Below are 22,721 nucleotides of genomic sequence, written 5' to 3'. Positions count from 1 at the left end.
CCTTTTTTTAACAGTTCAGTGAAGAACTTTGTTGTGTCAATTACAGATGTCATTAGCTGATAGCACTTTATCAAGATGGTTGCGCTGCCGACGGAAGTTCTATAAAAAATTTAATATTCAAAAAATATAGTCGTTAGAAATGCATACAACACCTTCAGTAATTTTTGAATTTCTTGATTTTAAAAGATCAAAATAATTTTATTGTTCATGCATTATTCTTTTAAACAAACACTGAATGAGTCACATTGCAAGATAAATATTTACTTTGGTGCTGAAAAGTAAGAAATAACATCTAAAAGCACAAATTGCAGATTACTGCAGACATGTGTTTCGGCGTTACGAGGAACGCCTTTTTCAATGCAGAAGAAATGAGCTTATGGATGAAAAGACATCTGACAAAAGTCACATTGTGATGTACTTTTCAAATGAATAAAATTAAATTTTCGTTTGAGTCTTGGTCTTATGTTGCAGAAGTAATCCATGAAGTAGGATGCATCATAAAAAGCATAACTGCCATTTTTTTGCTTTCAGCACAAGTTATACCTCTTTTTCAAAAAAATACACCATTGACAAAGTATGTTTTTTATTTTAAATGTTAAACTGCCCCCCCCTTCCCTTTTTTGAATGGTAGAATTTTTGATTTCAGTATTTTAGAGTACTTTTAAATCCAGCAACATTCTTCCTTGAAATTATAGTTCTTTTAATTGAAAAAGACAAATTATTAGAGTTCTCATGCACTAAAAGCTTGAAGCTTGTAGTTGAAAATGCAAAGTATTTTTTGAAAACAAGTTTTATTTTATGCTTGCTTAATTTTTCTGAAGGGTAAAAACAGATGAAAATTACAGTTGGTTCTATGTTTAATGGCGCTCTACTTAACGACTTTCTCTATTTAAAGACAATTTTTTACGGTCCATGATGCTCCACCGTAGTTTTATAAGCATTCTATTTAAGGATGCATTCTACTTAAGGACTATTTTTTGCGGTCCCTTGAAAGTCGTTAAATAGGGAGCCAAATGTATTTATTGAAAAATATTGTGCCTCAGTTGATTTATTTGTGCTAATTTATGACATAATTCAGATATTGCTTGTTTTTACAATTATCAAGTTTCCAAAATTTAACAAAATCAATTTATGCTGCAATCATTTGTGACTGACTTTTTACTTGAATCTCACATTATTTAACAACAACTGACCATAGGTGGCTGGTGCACTAAAAAGTGGGGGTGGTGTCATAAAGAAGTGTAGGGATTAGGGGGTATGGCCCCTGAAGCGTTTTTTGTAAAATTTTGGCTTAGTATTACTGATTTAACAACTTCTAAAAATTTAAAATATGGCATCAAAAATCGGGTTAGATGGCCACTACAGACTTTTCCCTTCCATTTAAAAGTTCTATTCTTATGAAATAAGATGAGAAAAGTTAAATTTTTGAATTTTTCTACTTTACTTTTGTGAAATAAATCTATCTGCCCAATAAAAATCATTTGTCAATCAATTAGTAATTTGTAACTCTGAATATTAGAAGTGAGGGGTGGTTGCGCCCATGGTCCCCCCCCCCTACACACACACCAAACAAGTCACCTTTGGAACTGAGAGAACAACTTGATTTAAACAGCAAAATATCCAAAATTGTTACACTATTATCAATAACTAGCTATACCTGCACGATGATACCTGTGCTAAGAATTTAAAGGAAGTCCGTTGACTAAAAGAAATCCATGCCCCCCCCCCCTGTTTTTATGCCAAGTTTGCTGCCTACGGCGGCTGTTTAAATAAATTTGGCAGCGGTATTAATTAATCAATATCTGTCTTTTCCATATTTTTTATACCCATTTCAGGTTGCATTTTGTGTCATTCGCCTTTTTAAGCCAGAATTGCTGTACTTAAATATGTAACATAAAATAGATACAGCAAAACGTCTGGCGGAAGCGACTGCGCTACAGTAGCGAGCCAAACAAACTCTGTCCGATATGCAATTACGATTAGAAAACACGGTACATCTAGAACATAAAGGAAATCCTGTATCCTGTATGAAAAAGATTTCAACTCCCCAGCAGAAAAACAACACAATTAAAAAACACATACATCTAGGACAAAATGTAAATCTCGCACCCCCTCTGAAAAATTTAACTGTAGAAAACTAACGTTTGAGAAAAGGAAAAAAAATACATCCCCCCCCTTCTGATGTCAAATAATCAGTAATCATATTTTTAAACTAAAATGCATGAACATGCCTTTAAAAACCTAAATGCGAAATAAACAAATAATCCTCAACTCCATTGTTTATCGCCAAATTCCGCCGAATTCGCCAAGTGTCTTTCAAATTAAAAAGAGCAATCAATTAACATTCACACAATGAATTTAACAAAAGTGACAACAGCGCAATAACCAAATCAAGAATCCACCAGTTCTACAACTGGTGTTCTACTATTCGAACGTCACTGCAAGCACATTTAATCCGTATACCGTACCGAAGACAGACGACGTCAGTGCAGAAACAAAAATAAAGTTTAGCCTTGAAAATTGGCTCAATTAGGATCACAATTAGAATCGCTTATATCTCCTGTTCTAATTAATTGAGAGAAATGGAACAAACATCATTTTGTTCGGAAAGCAAAGCTCTTTCCAGCCACATATAATGTTATGGTTGGGAGGATTTTTTACCCCCTAATTAGGCAAAAAACGTGAAATTTCAGCTTAATTAGTTAATTATGAAAAAATAATTAGAAATTTAGAATTTGGGCCCTCGAGGGGCAGACCTCTGAGGTACGTTCGAATTTTGTGCCAAGTTTCAGGGCTGTAGGTGCTATGGGGTCTTCTGGCCATCGGGTACAAACAAAGAAAGAAACAAACAAAGAAACACTCACTTTTGTATATATAGACAAAGATGAAAATTATTTATGTTGATATAAGTATATCAGTCTACTCATGGGGTTTTATTTTTATATTTTTCAGCTTTACATTTAATGATGGCTACTATTCTGACAGGGGGGTCAAGGTTGATCTCCAGCCAAATAAGGTATGTACATGTTTTTAATTTGAGCATAAAAGTCCTTGAGTTGATTTAATTTGTTTCATAAGCTTGAACAGAAAATATTTATTTAATTGCAGCGTATCCACCTAAAGGAAAAAAATATGTCTCGTTACAAGAGCGAATTCTTGGAACTGGAAGAGATTGGATCAGGAGAATTCGGAAGCGTCTTCCGATGCATCAACAGGCTGGATGGCTGCGAATATGCCATCAAAAAATCCAGAAAGCCCCTGAAGGGAACCTCAAATGAGTAAGACCTTTTCTTGTATTCTTCATACAAGAACAGGGTTTGAAAATATCATGATATTTTTTCGAAAATATACGATATTTTGATACATATAGGATGTCTTGATATATGGTATATCCAATATTTTCAATCAGCACAAACTAAAGTCTTCAAAATAGTAAATGCATCCTCAAATCACTCTTTATTTTTTTATATTATTACAATATGTAAACTTAAAATTAAGGTTTCTTTCATTATTTATATCTAATATTTCATTTGTAATTTTTATCCATTTTAATGGAATTAATTTAGAATTAGCTGTTTTACTCTTTTTCTTCTGTTAGCTACTTTTAGAGTTTCTATCATTCAGAAATAAAAATATGCATTAGTCGGTGCACAGTCATAAGAAAATCTTTTTTTCTGACCAATGTTTAACATTTAATTAAGCACTTTAAATATGAATTAAAATTGTTTCATTACTAATAATTTTATAAATATAAAATAAAAAAGGAATATTTTTTTCCTTTGTTATATTAATGATATATTAATACATCATAAAATATAGTACATAACCTTTTAATTTTTTTCAGTAACAAATGAATAATATTACTATGATTAATATAATTTTTATATTGAAAATATGCCATAGTTGTAAAAGTAAATATTGAAAATATCAAAATATCATGCTATTTTCAAAATAAATATCGGATATATATTGTGATATTTATCGTGATATATATTGGCAAACGCTGCAAGAGCATGTTCAAAACTTATTTTGAGGAACATTAAAAGGAACATTTCTTTGGAAAAATATGCATAGAAATATATCTTGCAAGGTTAAATGTCATATTATTAGTCTAGAATTAAAGAAAAAATATTTTAAAACAAAGTAATGTTTGAAGAAAAAGATGCTATGAATTTGCATAATGATTGCAGAGAATTCAATATAAATTAGCTATTCAATCAAACTCCAGTCACCAATTTGCCATTTTCGAGTGCAAATGTTTTATGCTCTGATCCGAGAAAACCGGCTTCTGTGCATTGAGCAAGATAACTACATCACTTCAGTGAATTGATCATACGCTACTCCCCCCCCCCCCCCGCCCTACTTTCCGATAAAAATTGACTTCTTAAACTTTGAGTATGAAATGAATTTTTTTTTGGAGGAATTATGTGACTGATCTTTGATACTAATTATGATGTTTCTTTATCCTTTTGATTTTTGGTAATTAAGTACTATGGATATTGTGGAGTAGTGCAAAACTGGTATGGTATTTTCCCCTTGACCAGACCTAGATAATACAAGCCTAGATAACACCATTCGCAGAATTTTTTTTTAAATTTGCTGACAGTTTTGACATTTTTTAAACAAGTTTCTTCACTAAGTGACATCTATTGTTTGCTAATTTTTAACCTTATATTTAGTGGCAGAAATATAAAACTTAGGAGACACTTTTATTTTTGCAGAAAATTTTAAAGAAAATTTTTTTTGAGTTTGCAGACAGTTTTGTATTTTATCTAAGTTTGCCCTTGACAATTATTTGCTAATTTTAATGCTAACAAAATCCTGCTTTCTTATTGATTCAGTTCATTTATCAAGCTTCTTAGAACAAAAATGCACTTAATATTTGCAGGATCATGAGTTATGCATCCTTCCTCTTTTGATACCATGTTAGTATTCTTCAAAAAGGCGTTGTAGTTTTTCACCATGCCACTGATAAAAACCAGCCTAAACTGGATTTTACCACCAAAGAGCTGGCCAAAACTATTTTTTAAAAGTGCAGTCTAGTATGTATGAGAAAAATTAATATGCATAGTGTTGCACATTTTAATGCGAAAATAAAGGAAATTGGATGGGTATTTTTCATCATTGAAGTAACTTTCAAAACTGATTTAATGACTAAAATTGAATTTTTCTTACATTAACGTTAAAAACTATTTACAACTAAAGAAATTAAACACTAAACAGCCTGCTATATAGATAAATGAATAGCCAATTTTCACCAAGCTTATAACATGTATTCAATTCATTAAAAAATTAATATACTTTGAACAAATTTGAAATTCATTTGGTGTGTATGAGAATGAGACCTTGAAACAGCTATATATTGAGCTATTTACACTGTTTAACACAGATTTTTGAAAAATTATCACTTTTCTCCTGTGATGTGACCAATCTTTTGGCACTTACAGCAATTTCTTACTTGCATACGGTAAAATTAAATGAATAGTGACTGGTTATAGAAATGCTGTTTCCTTTTCTTGAAAAATTATGTACTCATTTTTTTTCATTTTGAACTTTATTATTTCTTATATCCATATGTCCAATAGCCAAAACTGGACAAAATTAATTTTATCCTAGCCATGGTTAAAACCGGTTAACACAAACCAGTTTTATCTAAGGTCTAACCACTGGCTGAAAGTCGTACAACCCTGTTGTTGAAGTTCAACATATAATAACAGGTTACTTGTATCGTGATCATTATCATTTTTTTTTCTGCTTTTAGGAGAGTTGCTCTAAACGAAGTGTATGCTCATGCTGTCCTTGGGCACCACAAACATGTTGTAAGATACTTTTCGGCTTGGGCGGAGAATGACCACATGCTCATTCAGAATGAATTTTGCAATGGTTTGTAGCTCTCTTGGTATTTATTTACTTACTTTTTTTGATTCTATAAGATCTGATCAAAACACCTTTTGAGATGGTTAATTATTTGAAATGAGAGTAGTGAAGGATAAATAAATTAGGAAGGATAATAGTGAAGGATGTATTACAAAAGTTAAAGAGTAAGAAACGTTTTCTCGTATTGTCTATTGTTTCTACTTTCTGAATTGACAAAAATTTGCTCAAATTGTGGTTAGATATGAGGTTTAAAGTGAGCGTGGAAAAATTTCCACTCGGCTTTCAATTTGTCTTTGTCAAGAAATGATTGCAGTTTAAGTGAAAAGATTTAAAATGTAGAGCAAAGAGAAAGTTTTTGGCCCAAAACAAAAAACATTTTGTTTTAATTTGAAGAAAAATATTTTAAAATGTAGTTAGAAATAAAATTTGTCCAGAAAATTGCAAAAATGTTCTGGAAATATATTATTTAAAATAGGCACTAAGTTATTTGCCGTCGAAAATTCTATACCCCAACACAATTATTATTATGATTTTTTTAATGATATTTTTAAAAATTTTGCCCGAAGTTGGAAAAAGTTCTTATGCCTCCTTATTGATACCTTACACTATATCTACATTACATATGCATACAAAAAACGGGTATGCATAGTACAACCATCTGATAATCAGTTTTTGTTCCTACTTTCAAGTAATGAATAAAAGTGTTAATAATTCCTGATTTTGAGCTTTTGACTTCAAGGGCCAGAATAAAAAGTGCTTTTTTTTTATTAGAAAGTAACATTTATTTGAAAAATATATTGCATAATTGCTGATTTTGTCATTTTGCTTACAGGTGGAAGTTTGGCCCAAGCAATTGAAGAAAAGAAGAAGCAGCAGCTTCAGTTTCTGGAGACAGATGTTAAACAAATTCTTTTACATATTGCCCTAGGCTTACGTTACATTCATTCCTTGAACTTAGTTCACATGGATATAAAGCCTGGTGAGACTTTTTCCTTTTAATTTTGAGGCTAAAGCAGTAAAAATTTCGGTGAAACAGCCATACAAATGCAGGACATATGCAGAGCTGCCAACCTTTGAAAATCAAAAATCCTAGCTTCATTTTGTGGCGGGAGGGGGGGGGGGGGGGGAGGTAGCGCTGCTTCAAAATCAAACAGTGATAAATTGTCAACAGTATAATGAGCAAAATAATGATACTTAATGAATTTCAAGTATAATACAGAAAATAATAATACAGAATAAAATATTTTATACTGAATATTTTAAGATGATAAATTCTTGATTAGGAGCTGAACCTTTCACCCGGTCGGCATGTCTTTTTGAAGTAACATGCTTGCGGCAATCATCACGACCACCATTTTCAACTGAAGAATTGCTATTGCAAATAGTACATCTTACATAACCAGTCTTTAAAGATGAAATAAGGAACGTCAAGTGCTTTTATATTCTTCACGATATTTTTGGCAATTTTTCCGCCTTTTTTTGCCGAAGAACCCATGAACTGCATGAAAATTAAACCGGCAACACACATCTAAAAGTTTGATTTTCTGACCTTACCAGTTTAGTTTTCATTCAGTTTATGATTTTTTTTTTCACATTCTTGGGATTATAAATTAAAAAAGCAGAAAATTGTTATTTTTGAACCCACTTTTGTAGTGTCGTAGTTTAAAGCTGTAATTCGTAGAAACTACGATTTTTTCGTAGCAGTTGGCAGCTCTGAATGTAAGTCGAGCTCTGTATAAGCTAGAGGTGGGCAATGTCTTTGTTTTTAGTGATTAGTTCATCAGAGAATCGTTCATTCTTTTGATCCGTTCATTTAATTCTTAGATCAGTAATATTCATTGAAGGAAAATAACTAAAGTGACCTAAAAGTAAGAAAATATGCCTGTGAAAAATGAATGAAAAAACTTGATTCAGGTTTAGATGTATGAAGCGATTATAGTTCATTTTTTAAGCTATATCTTAGTTGCGGGATGGTAAAATATGTTTATCCATTCCAAAAATCGCAAGTTCCATTTCAGCATGTCAAAAAATTAAGTTATATTTTTTCCAGCTACAGCACTGTATATATATACATATAGTATTACCGATAGATAGGCGTGCCACATGTCCAGTTTTAACCGGGATAGTCCCGGTTTTCAAACAAAATCCCAGAGTCCCGGCTGGTTTACTTCACGTCCCGGTAAAAGATAAATTTGATTATTACAGATGACCAAAAATGTCTAAAAATAATTATCTGCGAAGAATGATTTAGGATAATTATTTTGTCATTTTAACATTGACTTGCAAAATTGACATCGGATTAGCTTGTGACATTTTTTACAAGATTAAAATCAAAAGTCTTTCTAAAAAAAAGTATATGCCGATGAAAAGTACACGTAAATATGATTCAAATTTTTATTCCTTATTCAAAAATGACTCTTTTCACTCAAGTAATTTACAAACAGTAACAAGTCGGAAATAAGATGTTTAAACTTATTTGCTTGTGTTATTTATTCAGGCATCGCAGCGTTCCTATATTCCTATATTTTCCTATATTTCTGAAAAAGTTCCTATTTTCCTATAATCCCTATATTTTCCTATATTTTCAGTTTCCACTTCCTTTTTTTTTACTTTTCCCCCGACTTTTTGCTACTGCCTTTCCGCGAGCCACGCGCAGACGCCATTTTATCTTAGCAGGGCTCCCAAATGGTCCGCTTTTCCCGCAAAAATTAGTTTTTTATGGTAAAGTCCGCTTTAGACCGCTTTTTAAGATTTTGGTCTGATTAGTCCGCTTTTATATAGTTTTTATTTAAATATCAGATTTTAAAAGTTTTTCATTTCGTTAAAAGTTACTGTACACCCAAACACGCCGCCGCAGCCCGTGTTAAACCAAGTTCGTACGCCCATAAAAAAACCTTGAAACGTTCTTGGGGGGGGGGAAGGTCTTTTTTCTTCAAGTGCTTGAAAACCTTGAATATGTATGAAAAGTTTCTTTATTGCTTGAATTCTTTCAAAAATCATTGGATTGTGTTTCAATAGTGCAATTTTCTGAACATATATATATTCGGTTTGATTTATCGCGAAAAATTGCTTTTGTGTTTCAGGTTTCAATCCCTTTGCATCTTGTTAATATTTTGATGCTTTTTACAATCCAAAGTGATTTTGACATGTGCTTACCTTAGCTTAGCTTATTTTTCGTTAAACTTCAATAATTGACGAAGGAAACATTTTGGAACCCATGGCAACATTGAACTTACTCGGATTTCGCGGAAAAATGCTTCTCGCGTTTGAAATTTCAATCCTTTTGCATCTTGTAAATATTTTGATGTGCTCCACATTTTTAAGTTATTTTGACATATGCTACTTTAGATTAGCTTATTTTTCATTTAATTTCAATAATTAACGAAGGAATTATTTTGGAAACCATGGTAATATTGAACTTACTCGGACTTCCTGGAAAATTGCTTTTTGTGTTTCAAATTTCAATCTTTTTGAATCATGTAAATATTGAAATATTTTGCCCAATCGAATGTTATTTTCCCATATGCCACCTTAGATTAGCATGTTTTATGTTTAATTCAGTAGAAAATAAATGTTTTATGGGAAACATGCCAACATTGAACTTGGTTCGTGAAAATATGCTTCTGTGAGCTTTCAATCGTTTTGCATCTTATAAATATTTTTATAATTATGACAGTTAGAAGTTATTTTGACACGCTAGGTCAGATTTACTCGATTTAATTTTTATTTAAATAACTAAAAAATTAATAATTTTTGTGTTTAATTCAAGTTTATTTAGTTTTTTAAACTTAATTTTGATTATTATTTGCTTATTTTCGTTTATTACTTTTTTGTGTGTGTGGGGGGGGGGGATATTAAATTTAAATAATTGAGTACATAACATTTTAAAGTAGCATTTGTATATGAAACAAAGTAATTCAAAGTAAGAATTATGTAATTTTATCAAATTGAATTTGTGTACATCATTTCATTGTCATGATGCCTGCTGTTGTTGTCATGTGCCAGCTAGTCTGGCAATTTGGGGTGCGCTGCTTCATTTTTCCAACCGCACTGTCATTTGGTGTGAAGTCCGACTTCCACAGTACATACATGTCATAAGGATCAGTTTATAGGGTAGGCAGTTATTCACAGCATAACAACAGATTCACACAAAGAAAGGACAAGAGAGAGAAAGTGTGTCCATGCCCGAGCCGAGATTCGAACCCGGACCTTCCTGTCGCAGTCAGACTTCTCTGACCACTAGACAAGGCAGGCGGCATGATGCCTGCTAAGGGGGCTAATCCTGCTATGGATTTGTCCCCCCCCATAAAAGTTCAAAGCACTCATAGCCCTGCAATCATGGAGTAATTTTTTTAATTAAAGCTTTATGATTCTTGAAAATATACTTTGAATATGAAAATTGCAAAACTAAGCCTCATGTGATCTGCTTCCCTTTGTGATTGAGCATTTCAGACATTTTTAGGAAAACTTTGAATACAGTAGATCTGTTTGGTGTGTGATAGATTCATATCGGTTGTGAAGGGATATAATGCTATTAAGAAGCATTACAAGACAGAAAAACACAAAAATAATTTTAAACTAAGCACAGATGAAGCACAGCTTCATCTATCCTTCTGTGGGACTACCAGCATCCCTGGTTCAATTCAAAATATATCATTATGCCTATTTAATTCTAAGGAGGCTGCCTTAATGCTGAGCTAAGTGCCTACCCCCCACCCTCCCATCCAAATGTTTGTGTAAATAATAATATTATTCAATGAATAAAAAGAACAGTTGTGCAGAAGATGATAAAGGAATTGTGTCATTAAAAATCTCAGTATTATGGTTAATTAGCAATTATCTTCATGAATTTAGCAGCAGGCAGCTAATTTGCCTTTTGTTGCTTCCTTGGGTTTAAATGAATGGTCCTCCCAAGGTCATGTTTTTAATCCTAACTGTTCCTCTTTAGTCCTCTTTTTAATTGAAAATGGTCCTCTTCAGGGCTGGCTCTAGTGCCGGACAAACCGGACCCCTGCCTGGGGCGGCAAATTTTAGGGGCGGCATTTTGGTTCGAATGTCTGAAACACATTTTTCATTAGGGACAAACTTGCACAAAAGTTTTGTAAACATAATTCATATTTTGTTGCTTGGGAATCTGAAAAGTACATGAATGTTGTAGGTCTTTTTGTTCTCCTACGTTTATTGTACCGTAATTGCTCTCGCCAACGTCAGATTGTCTAGTTGCGAAGCGAGACAGAATGGGTGGGGTGCAGTCCGATTACCATCAGAATCCTCCGCCTGATTCTAGGCCCTAGCGTATGTGCTTTACAGCCATCCCTCTCTTCTCGATTGTTTCGTCGGTAATGATGCTTAAACAAGGGTAGGGGAAATCTTTTATGAGCTTTCTTTTGGCGTTGTTTTGGAAGGATTGTATTTTTTTGTACCAGTAAAAAAAGAAACGTGCGCCACTGACAGCGTCGCAAATAATTCGGTACTTAAATAATGAAACCTTTCAGTGTTTCGCGGCACCCCTAGATGGGAAAATCTTACATTAGAGAATCGGCTTTGTATCACTATATTTACAAGAATGTTCCCAGGCATAAGTACAACTTTTGGAGCACTTTTGGACGTATTACGTATTAGGGGTGTATTTTAGTAAGGCTCCAGGTAATGATTCCCTAAATGCACTTTTTCGGGGAGCCATGAAGCCTCTTCAAGTGCCCCGTGAAATTTTGCAATACCGTGGCAAATAATTAAGGACTTATTAGTAATGAAAAGTTTCAATATTCCGCGGCTCCTCTAGATGGCGAAATCTTGCTTTAGGAATTGGCTCTCTATCATTGTATATTAAGAATGTTCAAAGGCAAAATAACAGATGTGAGCGCTTTTGGCCGTATTATGCATTAGGGACGTATTTTAGTAAGGCTCCAGGTTATGATTCTCAAAATATGCACCTTTTAGAGGAGCCATGAAACCTTTTTAAGGGCGCCTCGAAATTTTGCAATAACATAACAAATAATTAGAGACTTATTAACAGTGAAACTTTTTAATATTTTTCTGTGCACCAAGATGGCAAAATCTTGCATTAGAGAACCTGCTCTCTTCAATGCATTTAAAATAATGTTAAAGAAGTTCCCTAACAAAACCTCAGCCCACATCTGTGAGCGCTTTGGGATCTATCATGCATTAGGGGCGTGATTCAGTAGGGAACCGGACACAAGGTTCAAAACCAAAAGTTCCATGGATAGAATATCCACGTACGTCCAGGCGGACATATGGTCCGATGGACATAAGTTCCACGGATAGAAGGTCCCGATTTTGTACAGCTAGGACATGAGGTCAAGTTTTCTGAAAAGGCTGGGCATAAGGTCCGGATTTTGAAGTTTAATATTTGTCTCCCACTAATTTTGTTAAGTATTAAGTTGATTTAAAATTGATTTAGTGACTCAACAGGCAATTTCCCTAAAAATGTGTGCCTCCCTGGAGAGCCATAATTCATCTAAAGGGGCGCTGTGGGATATAGCAATAGTTCAGCAAGTAATTGTTATTTACGAAGTTTTAAATAATTATACATTTTTGGCTGTCCAGTTTTTGAACTTCTGCAGTCCGTACTTGGATCCCCCCCCCCCCCGAGGACTGAGTATGATATGTTTTTGGAAAAATATTCCATATTATTGAAGAGAAGAAATGAACGCTCCTCGGGAAGAGGAAGTAATTTTAATTGGAAAAAATATAGAATGTTGTTAAAAAATCTTAATTTCTTTTGAAAAGAGCCCTTAAAATTAAATTTTTCGATAATTACTGATTATTGCTCAGTTAATCACATCTCATTCCTCATATTTCTTCCTTCCCCACCTTTCATTTTCCTTTTCTTTTTCCTAAACGTTCCAAAAATAAGAAAATCAATAAAATTCTACGCTTCGAAAGCCTCCACCCTCAGCCAAAATCATTATAAGGCATCTCAAATCTCGTTTCCAGTGGTTCAATTTTGCAACATTTCCAGGGGAAGAACTACCAAACACCTCGACTTCTAACAACATCGAAAATCATTTAAGCCGGGGGAGTTTTTTTTTCGGAGCTACAATTTTCAAAATTACAGAGCCCATTACGTTACCAAATATGGTGTACAGTCGCGCTTTTAAGACTTCCATTTCGGAAAACTTCCGGACAAAGGCCTCACGCCTCGAACCCCTCCTTCTAATATCATCTAAATCGCCAAAAAAAAAAAAAAAAAATAATAATAATGGATTTTTGAAAACGAAAATTTGTTTAGTTGCTTAGCACACAGTCCTTTTTAAATAGAGTGAGACGATGCTCATGTATGAAATCTGAAAATGAAAAAAAAACTATAATTTCAAAACAATTAAGGTGAGACCTTAAAACCCTCACCCTCGTCCTTGAATATCGCTTAAAAAATTCGCTTTTTAGGACTTCTATTTTAAAATGTTTTTTGAATCCGCCCGTATTCATCAAAGATTGTCGAAACTGCGTTTTGGAGCTTCATTGTCGAAAAATTGGAGTGAAAATTGATCGATTTCACTACATTTCAAGAAAAAAAAAACATCAAAGATAGCACTACAGTCTCATCTCTTACTGTAACGTCGACTCATAACGCCTATAATCGCGGTTTTAAGACTTCAGATTAAAAAATTCCTCAGAAGGCGACCCTGAAACTTTCCACCGTCTAAACCGTCACAGACCGTCTAAAACTGCGTTCTTAGGACTGCAATTTAAAAAAAATGTAGGGAGAAAATGTCCGATGAATTGATGAAGACAACGGTGAAACATCTGCTTTCAATCATAACTATGTTAGGGGGGGGGGCAAGGGCGGACGAGAATTTATTTTTGGAAGAACGTTTCATATTAAAAAGAAAGAATTATAAAAAAAGGGGGAATTAAACTATATTTCTAAAGCAAAAATTAAAACTTGTAATGTTTGAACGTTCCTTTTTTTTCTGAAATTTTTTCTTCAGTATATATATATATATATATATTGTGGAGATTTGTCCGGGGCGGCAAAACAGCAAGAGCCGGCCCTGTCCTCTTTTACCCTTTTCTATAGCTAAAATGTGTTGGGAGCCCTGTACCGTGTTTCTTCCTGAGTGGAGCAGCGTTCGACGTTAGCTCGTCTGTGCAGCTCAATTCTGCGCCCATGAAGCTCCTGCGCAAGTCCTCAAAACTTCACTTTCGAACTTGGGCGATCATGATGGGCGCATGGGCTGTGTAGGTTTTGACGATGTCATTCTAGGAAGGGCTCTCCGGCCACTTACCGTTTCAGGTCTCCACACGCATGATTTTTTTTCTTTTTTCGGAACTTTGCGTTTGGCTACAGCTGCAATTATTGCTACTTGCGGGATAGCTCATCTGAACTTTGATTGTTTTGGTTTTAATTGTGTGGAATGTAGGTGCTGCAGTTCGTGTATCAACTAAACGTTCATTTTAATAATAATGCCTCCGAAGAGGCCACACAGCCAAGTTTTCAAAAAAGAATACGCAAATCTGTTCCCGATTTTAAAGGAATTGAGGAAGTCGGAAAGACATGCACACTTTGGGGTCGTTCTAGACCCAAATTGGGTCCGCTTTGCGGCCCCTTCACAAATTTACGCATCGTAAAAGCGGCCCCATTCACAAAATTCCACATCTCAAAAGCAGCTCATTCACAAAATAAATATACGAACATGATAGGGTAAATCTGGAGCTATCATTTTTTTTCCAACCGGAAAGCTACCGGACCAGCAGCTACGTGTGAAACATAGTCGCCATATTTGGTCATTCACGGGATGGAATCAGACAAGATGCTTAAGTGCTTAAAATTATAAGAAAAAAGCAGAATTGTATTTTTAGACTTATTTATGCGTATGTATTGCACTTATGTCAGGTAGTGTTATTACATGTTTTTAATCAAATAGTAGTATTGCATTTTGAAAAAAAAATGTCATACTGGCCAGCCTTGTTATAAAAATTCCTGTATATCCTCTTTTTTTTATTTTCAAAATGTTCCTATATTATTTCGAAAAATTCCTATATTTACCATCGAATTCCTATATTTTTTTTCAGAAAATTCCTATATTTTCCTATATTTTTGTTGGCAAATGTCACTTCTATCCCTGCATTTATTACTATCCCCTGGTTTAGGTTAAGAATTGATAACTATTTATTCATAGCATTGAGAATGAACTACCCTCTAAAACACTCTAAAAAAATTCTCCATCTGTGTGTATTGTGTACCCTTTTGAATACTTGCGAAGCTGGTGGGGGGACCATTCCGGTATACCGAATGAACATTCAAGAAATCTGGAAAATCTACCCATAGACCATGTGTAATGAAAAAAATATCAACAAATATATTGGTAGCTCAGCCGGAGTACCGGAAAACTGAATTTAAAAAAAGAAGACCCACCTTAAATATTTTAAAATTATTCCGCAGTACCAATGAGAACAAAAAAAAAACGCACCACTTTTTTAAATGGGGAAAAATTAAGACAGTAATAATCCTCATTAAAAAATCTCTGGTTGGTTGGTTACATTGGGTTTTATATGGCGCAAGAGCCTTAATAGTGCCAAACTGCGCCAAACGATGTTAGAAAGATGAAAAAAGTGAAATTGTAGAAGTTTTATGTCCTCTCCTTGAACAATTTTGAAAAAAAATTACCGAAATAAATGTAACTATTTTTTTTTTAAATGTAACTTTTTTTCTTAAATGCAATTTTATCACAAGTGCATCAATCAATACAATGTTCCAAACTGCTCACCATTCAAAAGAATGGTCGTTCATTTTTTAAATGAACAAACGGATCCGTTCATTTTAAAGATTCATTCTTTTTGACCCGTTCGTTCATGAACAACACATCCCTAGTGTAAGCATAAATTTCATCCTTCATGACGTTTCTTAAATCCTTCTTTTTGTCCGTATCTATTATTCAGTTTTAAAATATCAGTCAGAACTGCTCCAAATTGTAAAACTGCTCCAATCGCATGTAAATTAAGAAAACTAAAACCAGAAAATCTTAAAAAACAGCACTGACCTTTGAGTAAAAAACAAATTCGAGGGTATATGGGGCAAAGAGGGCAACAAAATCAACTTAACTGATGTTGGATTGTTGGCCCGCTTCGCCCCCAAAAATGTACAATGTGAAACTTCAACACCAGTTGGAGACCCCTATTTTACTGTATGCATGATTTCTTTAAAAAAAAAAAAAGTGTAGATATTATTCACTCTATGCTCACTGCTAGTTTTTTACTTCCATGAGCAGGTAATTTTATAATTTTATGTGTCTTTTGCAGTTACTAAATTCTATGTAAAGGGGGGGGGGGGATTTGAGAGAAAGAAATGCAATATAAGTCATGTCTTCTTTCATGCAGTTCTTTTTCTCTATGAGTCATATCTTTTAACAATATTTTAAAGCTAGGATGAGAGGAATTAGATAAGGTAGAGAATTTAATGATGTAAAAGTTTGAATATGTTTGCTGATGTGTGCTTTGAAAATTGATCATATTTGGGTCTGTTCCAAAATTATTTTGAAATTTTTGCATAAAATTTTTTTTTCAGCCTTAGCTTTATATTACACAAGTGGCACCCGCAAGGCTTTGCCCGGAAAATTAAAAGGTCTTTTGGTTTGCCCTGTATATTTACAAATAATGTGTGACGAATTTCTCGCCAATTGGTTTGCCCATGTTACGGTTCCACGTCACGATAACTTGGTAATTTACTCGTCCATCTTATAATTTTGCTCAGGAAAATGTTTTTTAAATTGGAATAGAAAAAGAACAAAATCGAATTTTTGAAAAATCGCTTTGAGGTGCACACCCCCATGCTGCAAACTAATTCTATGCCGAATTTCATGAAAATCGGGTCCGAACGATCTAGGCGCTGTGCGCGTCACAGAGATCCGGACAGAGAGCAATCCATACCGAGAGACTTTCAGTTTTATTATTAGTAAAAATGGTAATTAAATGCTTTGAGTGTTGCAATGTTCTTGGCTGTTTATTTTTGGTTCTAATGCAATTTTTGATTTCCTTGCATTCAAGCAAAGACTTCAACACAGGCCTTTACAAGGAGATGAGAATTTAATGGATGTTAAGATAGAATCTAAAAAAAAAGAAATTTAACTAGACCTGCTTATTACCTCAAACCAGTGGTGCAGCGGAGAAGGGTTTTAGGGGTGAAAACACCCTCAATAGAGGCATTAATTAACATAAATGCTGTTTTGATCAAAAAAACCCTTTCAGAAGGTATTTTTGATTACAAAAGAAACTCCCTTCAGAAGGTATTTTTGATTGGAAAAAAACCCTCCAGAACATATTTCTTGCTGTGCTAGTGCCTTAAACAAATATTATTCTTCATGCAAAATAAATGTTTATTTTGTCAATTTCAGGGAACATTTTTATAACCAAGCAATCCAAACTCCCTCCATCTCCCAATTCATCGTCTGATGATGGTTTTGAAGAGGATTCAGACTTAGTAGAGGAGGAGGTTATATATAAAATTGGTGAGTAAAAGAAATTTACTTAAAAAGGCAATTTCACTGTCACGTGTGGAACAAAAAGGCGCTTAAATTTTTATTATCATTTTGTCATATCTCTTAATATTTTAAACAGGGGTAAGTAGTTTTTTAATCTTTACATTTGTTTTAAAGATAATCCTGACACAGTTATATTTTTTTCAACAATTTGATTATTTAAAATTTAATTTATTTGCATGCCTCATGTGCGGGACATCCGAAGTCAACCTCTTATAACTTGCTTATAAATTAGTTGATATACACTCTATTTCAAAAAAATCGACGCACCAAGAAGGATTTGTCCGATTGAGACGAAAATTGGTGGATAGAAAGACAATGTACAGAATAGTAAATGATTAACATCTCAGAACAATTGAATAATTTACATCAGAGTTACAACAACAAGTGCAACAAGGTGTTGACCCTCTTCTAGCCTGGATACAAGCTGAAGCACGGCATGGCATAGACTGATAAAGCTCCCTGATGGTGTGCTGGGATATTTCCGGCCAAATTCGCTCCAAGCGTCGAACAAGGTCATCAACATTCCCAGATCAACACGTGCCAGATGCAATCGCTTTCCCGTCATATCCCAGACACGATCAATGAGAGAGATATATGGTGATCTGGCAGACCAAAGAAGTGTTTGACAAGCTTGCAGACAGTTCATAGCAACACATGTTGCATGTGGTTTGGCATTATCTTGCTGAAAAATCAGCCGAGGGTACTGCAAAAGGAAGGGTAGCAAAACAGGTCTTAGGATGTCGTCGATGTACCACTGTGCAGTAAGTACCTCTAATTAGAACCAAAGGGTTCCGACTATCAAAAGAAATGGCACTTCAGACCATAATGCCTTGTTGAGGGCTGGTATGGTGTGCAATAATGAAAGCAGGGTACCCCCTCTGTCCAGGGTGTCTCCAAACACGTCTTCGATGACCATCAGGACCGAGTTTGAAGCGGGATTTGTCGCTAAAAACTATACGTCCCCAGTCGACATCATTCCAACCTGATCGAGCCATGCACCACTGTAATCTGGTTTGGCAGTGTGCAGGCATCAGTGGCAGGTGGCGTAACGGTCAGTGCAAGCATAGATTTCGCTGTCTCAACCGTCTGTAAATGGTCATGCTGGACACTGGTGTTTGGGTTGAACGTCTGATGGTTGATAGAGATGAAGAAGGCGCTGTGACAGCTGATCGGACAATCACTCTGTCCTAACAATCTGTTGTGGCCTTAGGTCGACCGCTACCATCCTGACGCTGAACTCTGCCTTTTTCCACCCATCCTTGCCATCATCTTCCAATCGCCACACCGCTTCGACTCAAATGCCGAGCGATTCGTCGAGTTGTCTAACCAGCCTCTTTCAATCCAATGATACAAACTCTCTCAAACTCTGACAGTTGCTCGTGATGTGCACAAACCCTGCGCCGAAGCATTTTTTAAGTTGTTGAAAAGTAATCTGATCACAATCAGACGGAAAATTTTAACAACCGTTAAAGAACTGCTCCTTATATATATCTGCTGGATGTGCAGTGCCAATGCGCTGGAGATCAAACTATTCATTCTTTGGACACCAAATTGTAATCGTTTGCATATCTGGTCAAAACACTCATACATACAATTTCAAAGCGATCAGATGATTGCTTCTTGATGCATCGTCATATTAAATATATGGGAAGCATATATCGATATATGCTTTGACTCAAATGCCGAGCGATTCTTCGAGTTGTCTAACCAGCCTCTTTCAATCCAATGATACAAACTCTCTCAAACTCTGACAGTTGCTCGTAATGTGCACAAACCCTGCGCCGAAGCATTTTTTAAGTTGTTGAAAAGTAATCTGATCACAATCAGACGGAAAATTTTAACAACCGTTAAAGAACTGCTCCTTATATATATCTGCTGGATGTGCAGTTCCAATGCGCTGGAGATCAAACTATTCATTCTTTGGACACCAAATTGTAATCGTTTGCATATCTGGTCAAAACACTCATACATACAAAATTTCAAAGCGATCAGACGATTGCTTCTTGATGCATCGTTTTTTTTTTGTTAGAGTGTATTTGCTCTATTAATGTTAAAATAAATTGTAGATTTTGGAGTTTCTAATGTGAAGGAAACATACCTCATTTGTTGAGAAAAAATAGTTTAAACCATTGAAAAAAATTATTGTACTGGGCCATTCCACAAAGAAGTAGTTACTTTGTCCCGCACATGATGGTTCATATATTTCATCAAAAAGTAATGAGAAAATCTTTTGTTTAAAGAACCACACACATTTGTTTGTAATTTGTTAAGCAATAAAATTTTTATCATTACCCTTTTAAATTATTATTTTCAATTAAATATATGGGGTGTCAGATGCGAGGAAAAATGACTGTTTTCCCTGGAAACGCCTATAAGTCTTCAAAATCTGTTTAAAGAAATTAGTCTTGGTTTTGCTGTGTAACACATGTATAATTTTATTCTTACTTAACAAATTCTGTCATCTTTTAAATGACATCGTATTTTTCTTTTATGATTTCATACTTATGTTTCTTGCTATTTTGTTTGTTTGTAGGTGACTTAGGTCATGTCACTTCTGTATTGAAACCCAAAGTTGAAGAAGGGGACTGCAGATACATTCCTGCAGAATTTCTGAGAGATGACTATAGCCACTTACCTAAAGCTGATATCTTTGCTCTGGGCTTGACTATTTATGAAGTGGTAAGCATTTATCAATGCTATTAAAATCTGGGTTGAAGCAAATTTATATCCAGAGCTGGTTTTTCCCCACAAACAGCTGAGATTCTGGTTCTGTGACTAGTACCAATGGGTTTGGAAAATCCTATAGTACAATTTAAATCTTCCCTCCCCCCACACACAGACATTTGAGGGAATATTCCGAATCAGATTTTAGAAAATTGTTTTTCACTGTTATTGTCTTCACAGTTTTTTTTACAATTTTCTTTTAAACTTATTTTTTCATTCAATAAAAATTTAAATATCAAATATTCTTTGATTTTTTAAAAATTTCTTGAAAATTTTTAAATCAGATTTTTTTGATTTAAATCAGATTTTAAATTTTTTTGATCTTGAAAAAATTTACAGTTATTAATTACTTTACATTTGTAAACATAATATATTTCATACAGTAGATGAATCTATTCAGCTTACTTTTAAAACTAAGATAAGTTCCCTAACTATTCAATAGATTTTTAACCAGGGCTGCGGAGTCGGAAGGAAAATGGCCGACTCCGACCCCGACTCCGACTCCTGGATTTTGAAACGCCCGACTCAGACTCCAACTCCGACTCCGACTCCGGATTTTTTTAAAATTTTTTTAATTGTATTTTTTAAACTTCCTCTCTCCATTCAAGGGAAGGGGGAAAACCTCTTAACAGAGATTGAAATATTAATTCCTTTTTATGAAAATTTAGCATTTTGTTTTTTATTGTAAACCCAAGACGTCATACAACGTTAGAAATTCAATTTAAAAATCAAACTTTCCAATAGTTACGAGTTAAAAAGTGAGATGACTTAAAAATCCCTTTTTAAAATTTTGAAAATGATTATCTGTAATTTGCCCCCCTTTAATGTTTAACAAATATATATTGATCAAATCGTGTGCTTTCAATTTTTGAAAGCTGTAACTTGAGAGAAGAAAAACTTTTTTTCTAAATCCAAGTTCTTGAGAGGGAGTGGTTTGCCCCTGGTGACATCCATCTAATAGATGACACCCAAAGTTAATTTCAGAGTTTATAAAAAATATAAATACTTTAATTCTGAAAATTTTCACGAATATATTTTTAATTATATTTCATCAATAAAATTTCAACGAAAATAGGGCACATATGCGTCAGGAGCTAATTTTACACAAAACGCGGCGGTATACAAATTTGTACGAATAGCTTTTACTGTACCTATATTTCTTCTTCGCTAAATTTTTAATTTAAATTTTATTGGCTGCTTTAGAATTAACCTAAATATGAAGATTTTAAGATTAACTGCAATTCTTGAGTGTTGTAATCAAGAAATTTTTTACACTTATTTTGTTACATACTTTTTAGTGAGAACCAAGCTTACAGAAATAGTCTTAATAAAGAAAAAAACATTAGATTATTTCATCGAATCTTTTAGATTCGTGCTTTCGAGCCAGAACTTCTTTGAATTTGCCGATCACACTTAAACGTTTCAACCTTAGCTACAGGCGTCGACTTACTAATTTGTTACGTTTCTTTTACTATTTTAAACTGAGATAGAACAAAACACTATATTTCTATTTTTATTTGAAAGTGATTACTTGAAAATGTTATTCAACAAAACCGTTTGCTGACAGTTGCTATTAGTTAAGTTAAAAAGCAAGCAAACTAGGGGACGGCTACAGAAAGTTCGGTAAGCATTCAAGCTAGCTGATTGCCATAATGGCAGTTATTTTCTCATTAGTATCTTTTTATACATGTAATCGAACCAATTGGTAATCAATTTTTAAAAAATGCAAGGAGAGTCGGTGAAAAGGAAAGAAAAAAAGAAGCTCGGAGTCGGAGTCGGCATGTTTTCCAACGACTCCGACTCCGACTCCTTTATTCCAAAATCAGTCCGACTCTTCGACTCCGACTCCGACTCCACAGCCCTGTTTTTAACATTTATAAATATGTTATAATACTTAGATAAGAAGTGATTTTGTTTTATGCTTGGCTTAAAAATAAGGTTTCCATCATCGTGTACGTTTTAATGTTGAGAGTAAAGAAGATGTTGATCAGGGGGTTACTTTTCTTAACTTTATGATGGTGTATAAGCAAAACTGCAAGTTTTTATTTGGTTCTGTACTGAATTGAACTGTAATTTTGGAGCAAAAGCAATATATTGCAAGAGTCTTTCACACACAGAACAGAAAGAAGGATCTATTTAGTTTTGCCTGTTGAAGTTAAGATTGTATAATGCAGTGCAGTTAAAATTAGAGCAACACATTCTAAAAATGAAAAATTAATTTATAAAAATAAAATAAACTGATTTTAATTAATGATTTTGTAAAAAAAATCACTTGATTTAAATCAAGCTGATTTTAATCAACGAACCCTGCTTTATGTATGTGAATACTATGTCAAAAACATTAGTTCAGTGCTTTTTACTTTCAAAATGTTGTGAACTTGAAGAAATACGTTTTGTGGTATAGAGTGAATTAAATCAAATTTATGCTTTGCTAAAAATATGAAATCAGTATTAAAGTATAAATGATCAGTTGTGATATTCTAATGCTAATAGTATAAGTATGTAAAATGTATTTGAAAGTAATTCTTCTTCCTATTTTGTCTGGGAAGATTAATCAATTTCAGTCTTGAGTTTATTTTTCGTTATCCCAACCCCTCCCACAGATCCTTTTATCGTGTT

The 22,721-nt window shown here is 34.0% G+C and overlaps 1 protein-coding gene across 1 annotated transcript in view; it reads left to right on the top strand.

Moving 5' to 3' along the window:
* Positions 1-22,721, top strand: part of LOC129226356 (wee1-like protein kinase) — a 57,189-nt gene that overhangs the window by 19,193 nt on the left and 15,275 nt on the right. The window contains exons 2-7 of the mRNA XM_054860959.1: positions 2,953-3,016; positions 3,109-3,278; positions 5,762-5,883; positions 6,710-6,856; positions 17,232-17,345; positions 19,912-20,057. Of these exons, the coding sequence (XP_054716934.1) occupies positions 2,953-3,016; positions 3,109-3,278; positions 5,762-5,883; positions 6,710-6,856; positions 17,232-17,345; positions 19,912-20,057 (763 nt within the window). The remainder of the gene's footprint in view (positions 1-2,952; positions 3,017-3,108; positions 3,279-5,761; positions 5,884-6,709; positions 6,857-17,231; positions 17,346-19,911; positions 20,058-22,721) is intronic.

This window comes from Uloborus diversus, chromosome 7 (genome assembly GCF_026930045.1).
Source record: "Uloborus diversus isolate 005 chromosome 7, Udiv.v.3.1, whole genome shotgun sequence".
Classification (NCBI taxonomy): domain Eukaryota; kingdom Metazoa; phylum Arthropoda; class Arachnida; order Araneae; family Uloboridae; genus Uloborus; species Uloborus diversus.
The sequence above is the reverse complement of the archived record's forward strand: the minus strand, read 5'-3'. Positions and strand labels throughout refer to the sequence as shown.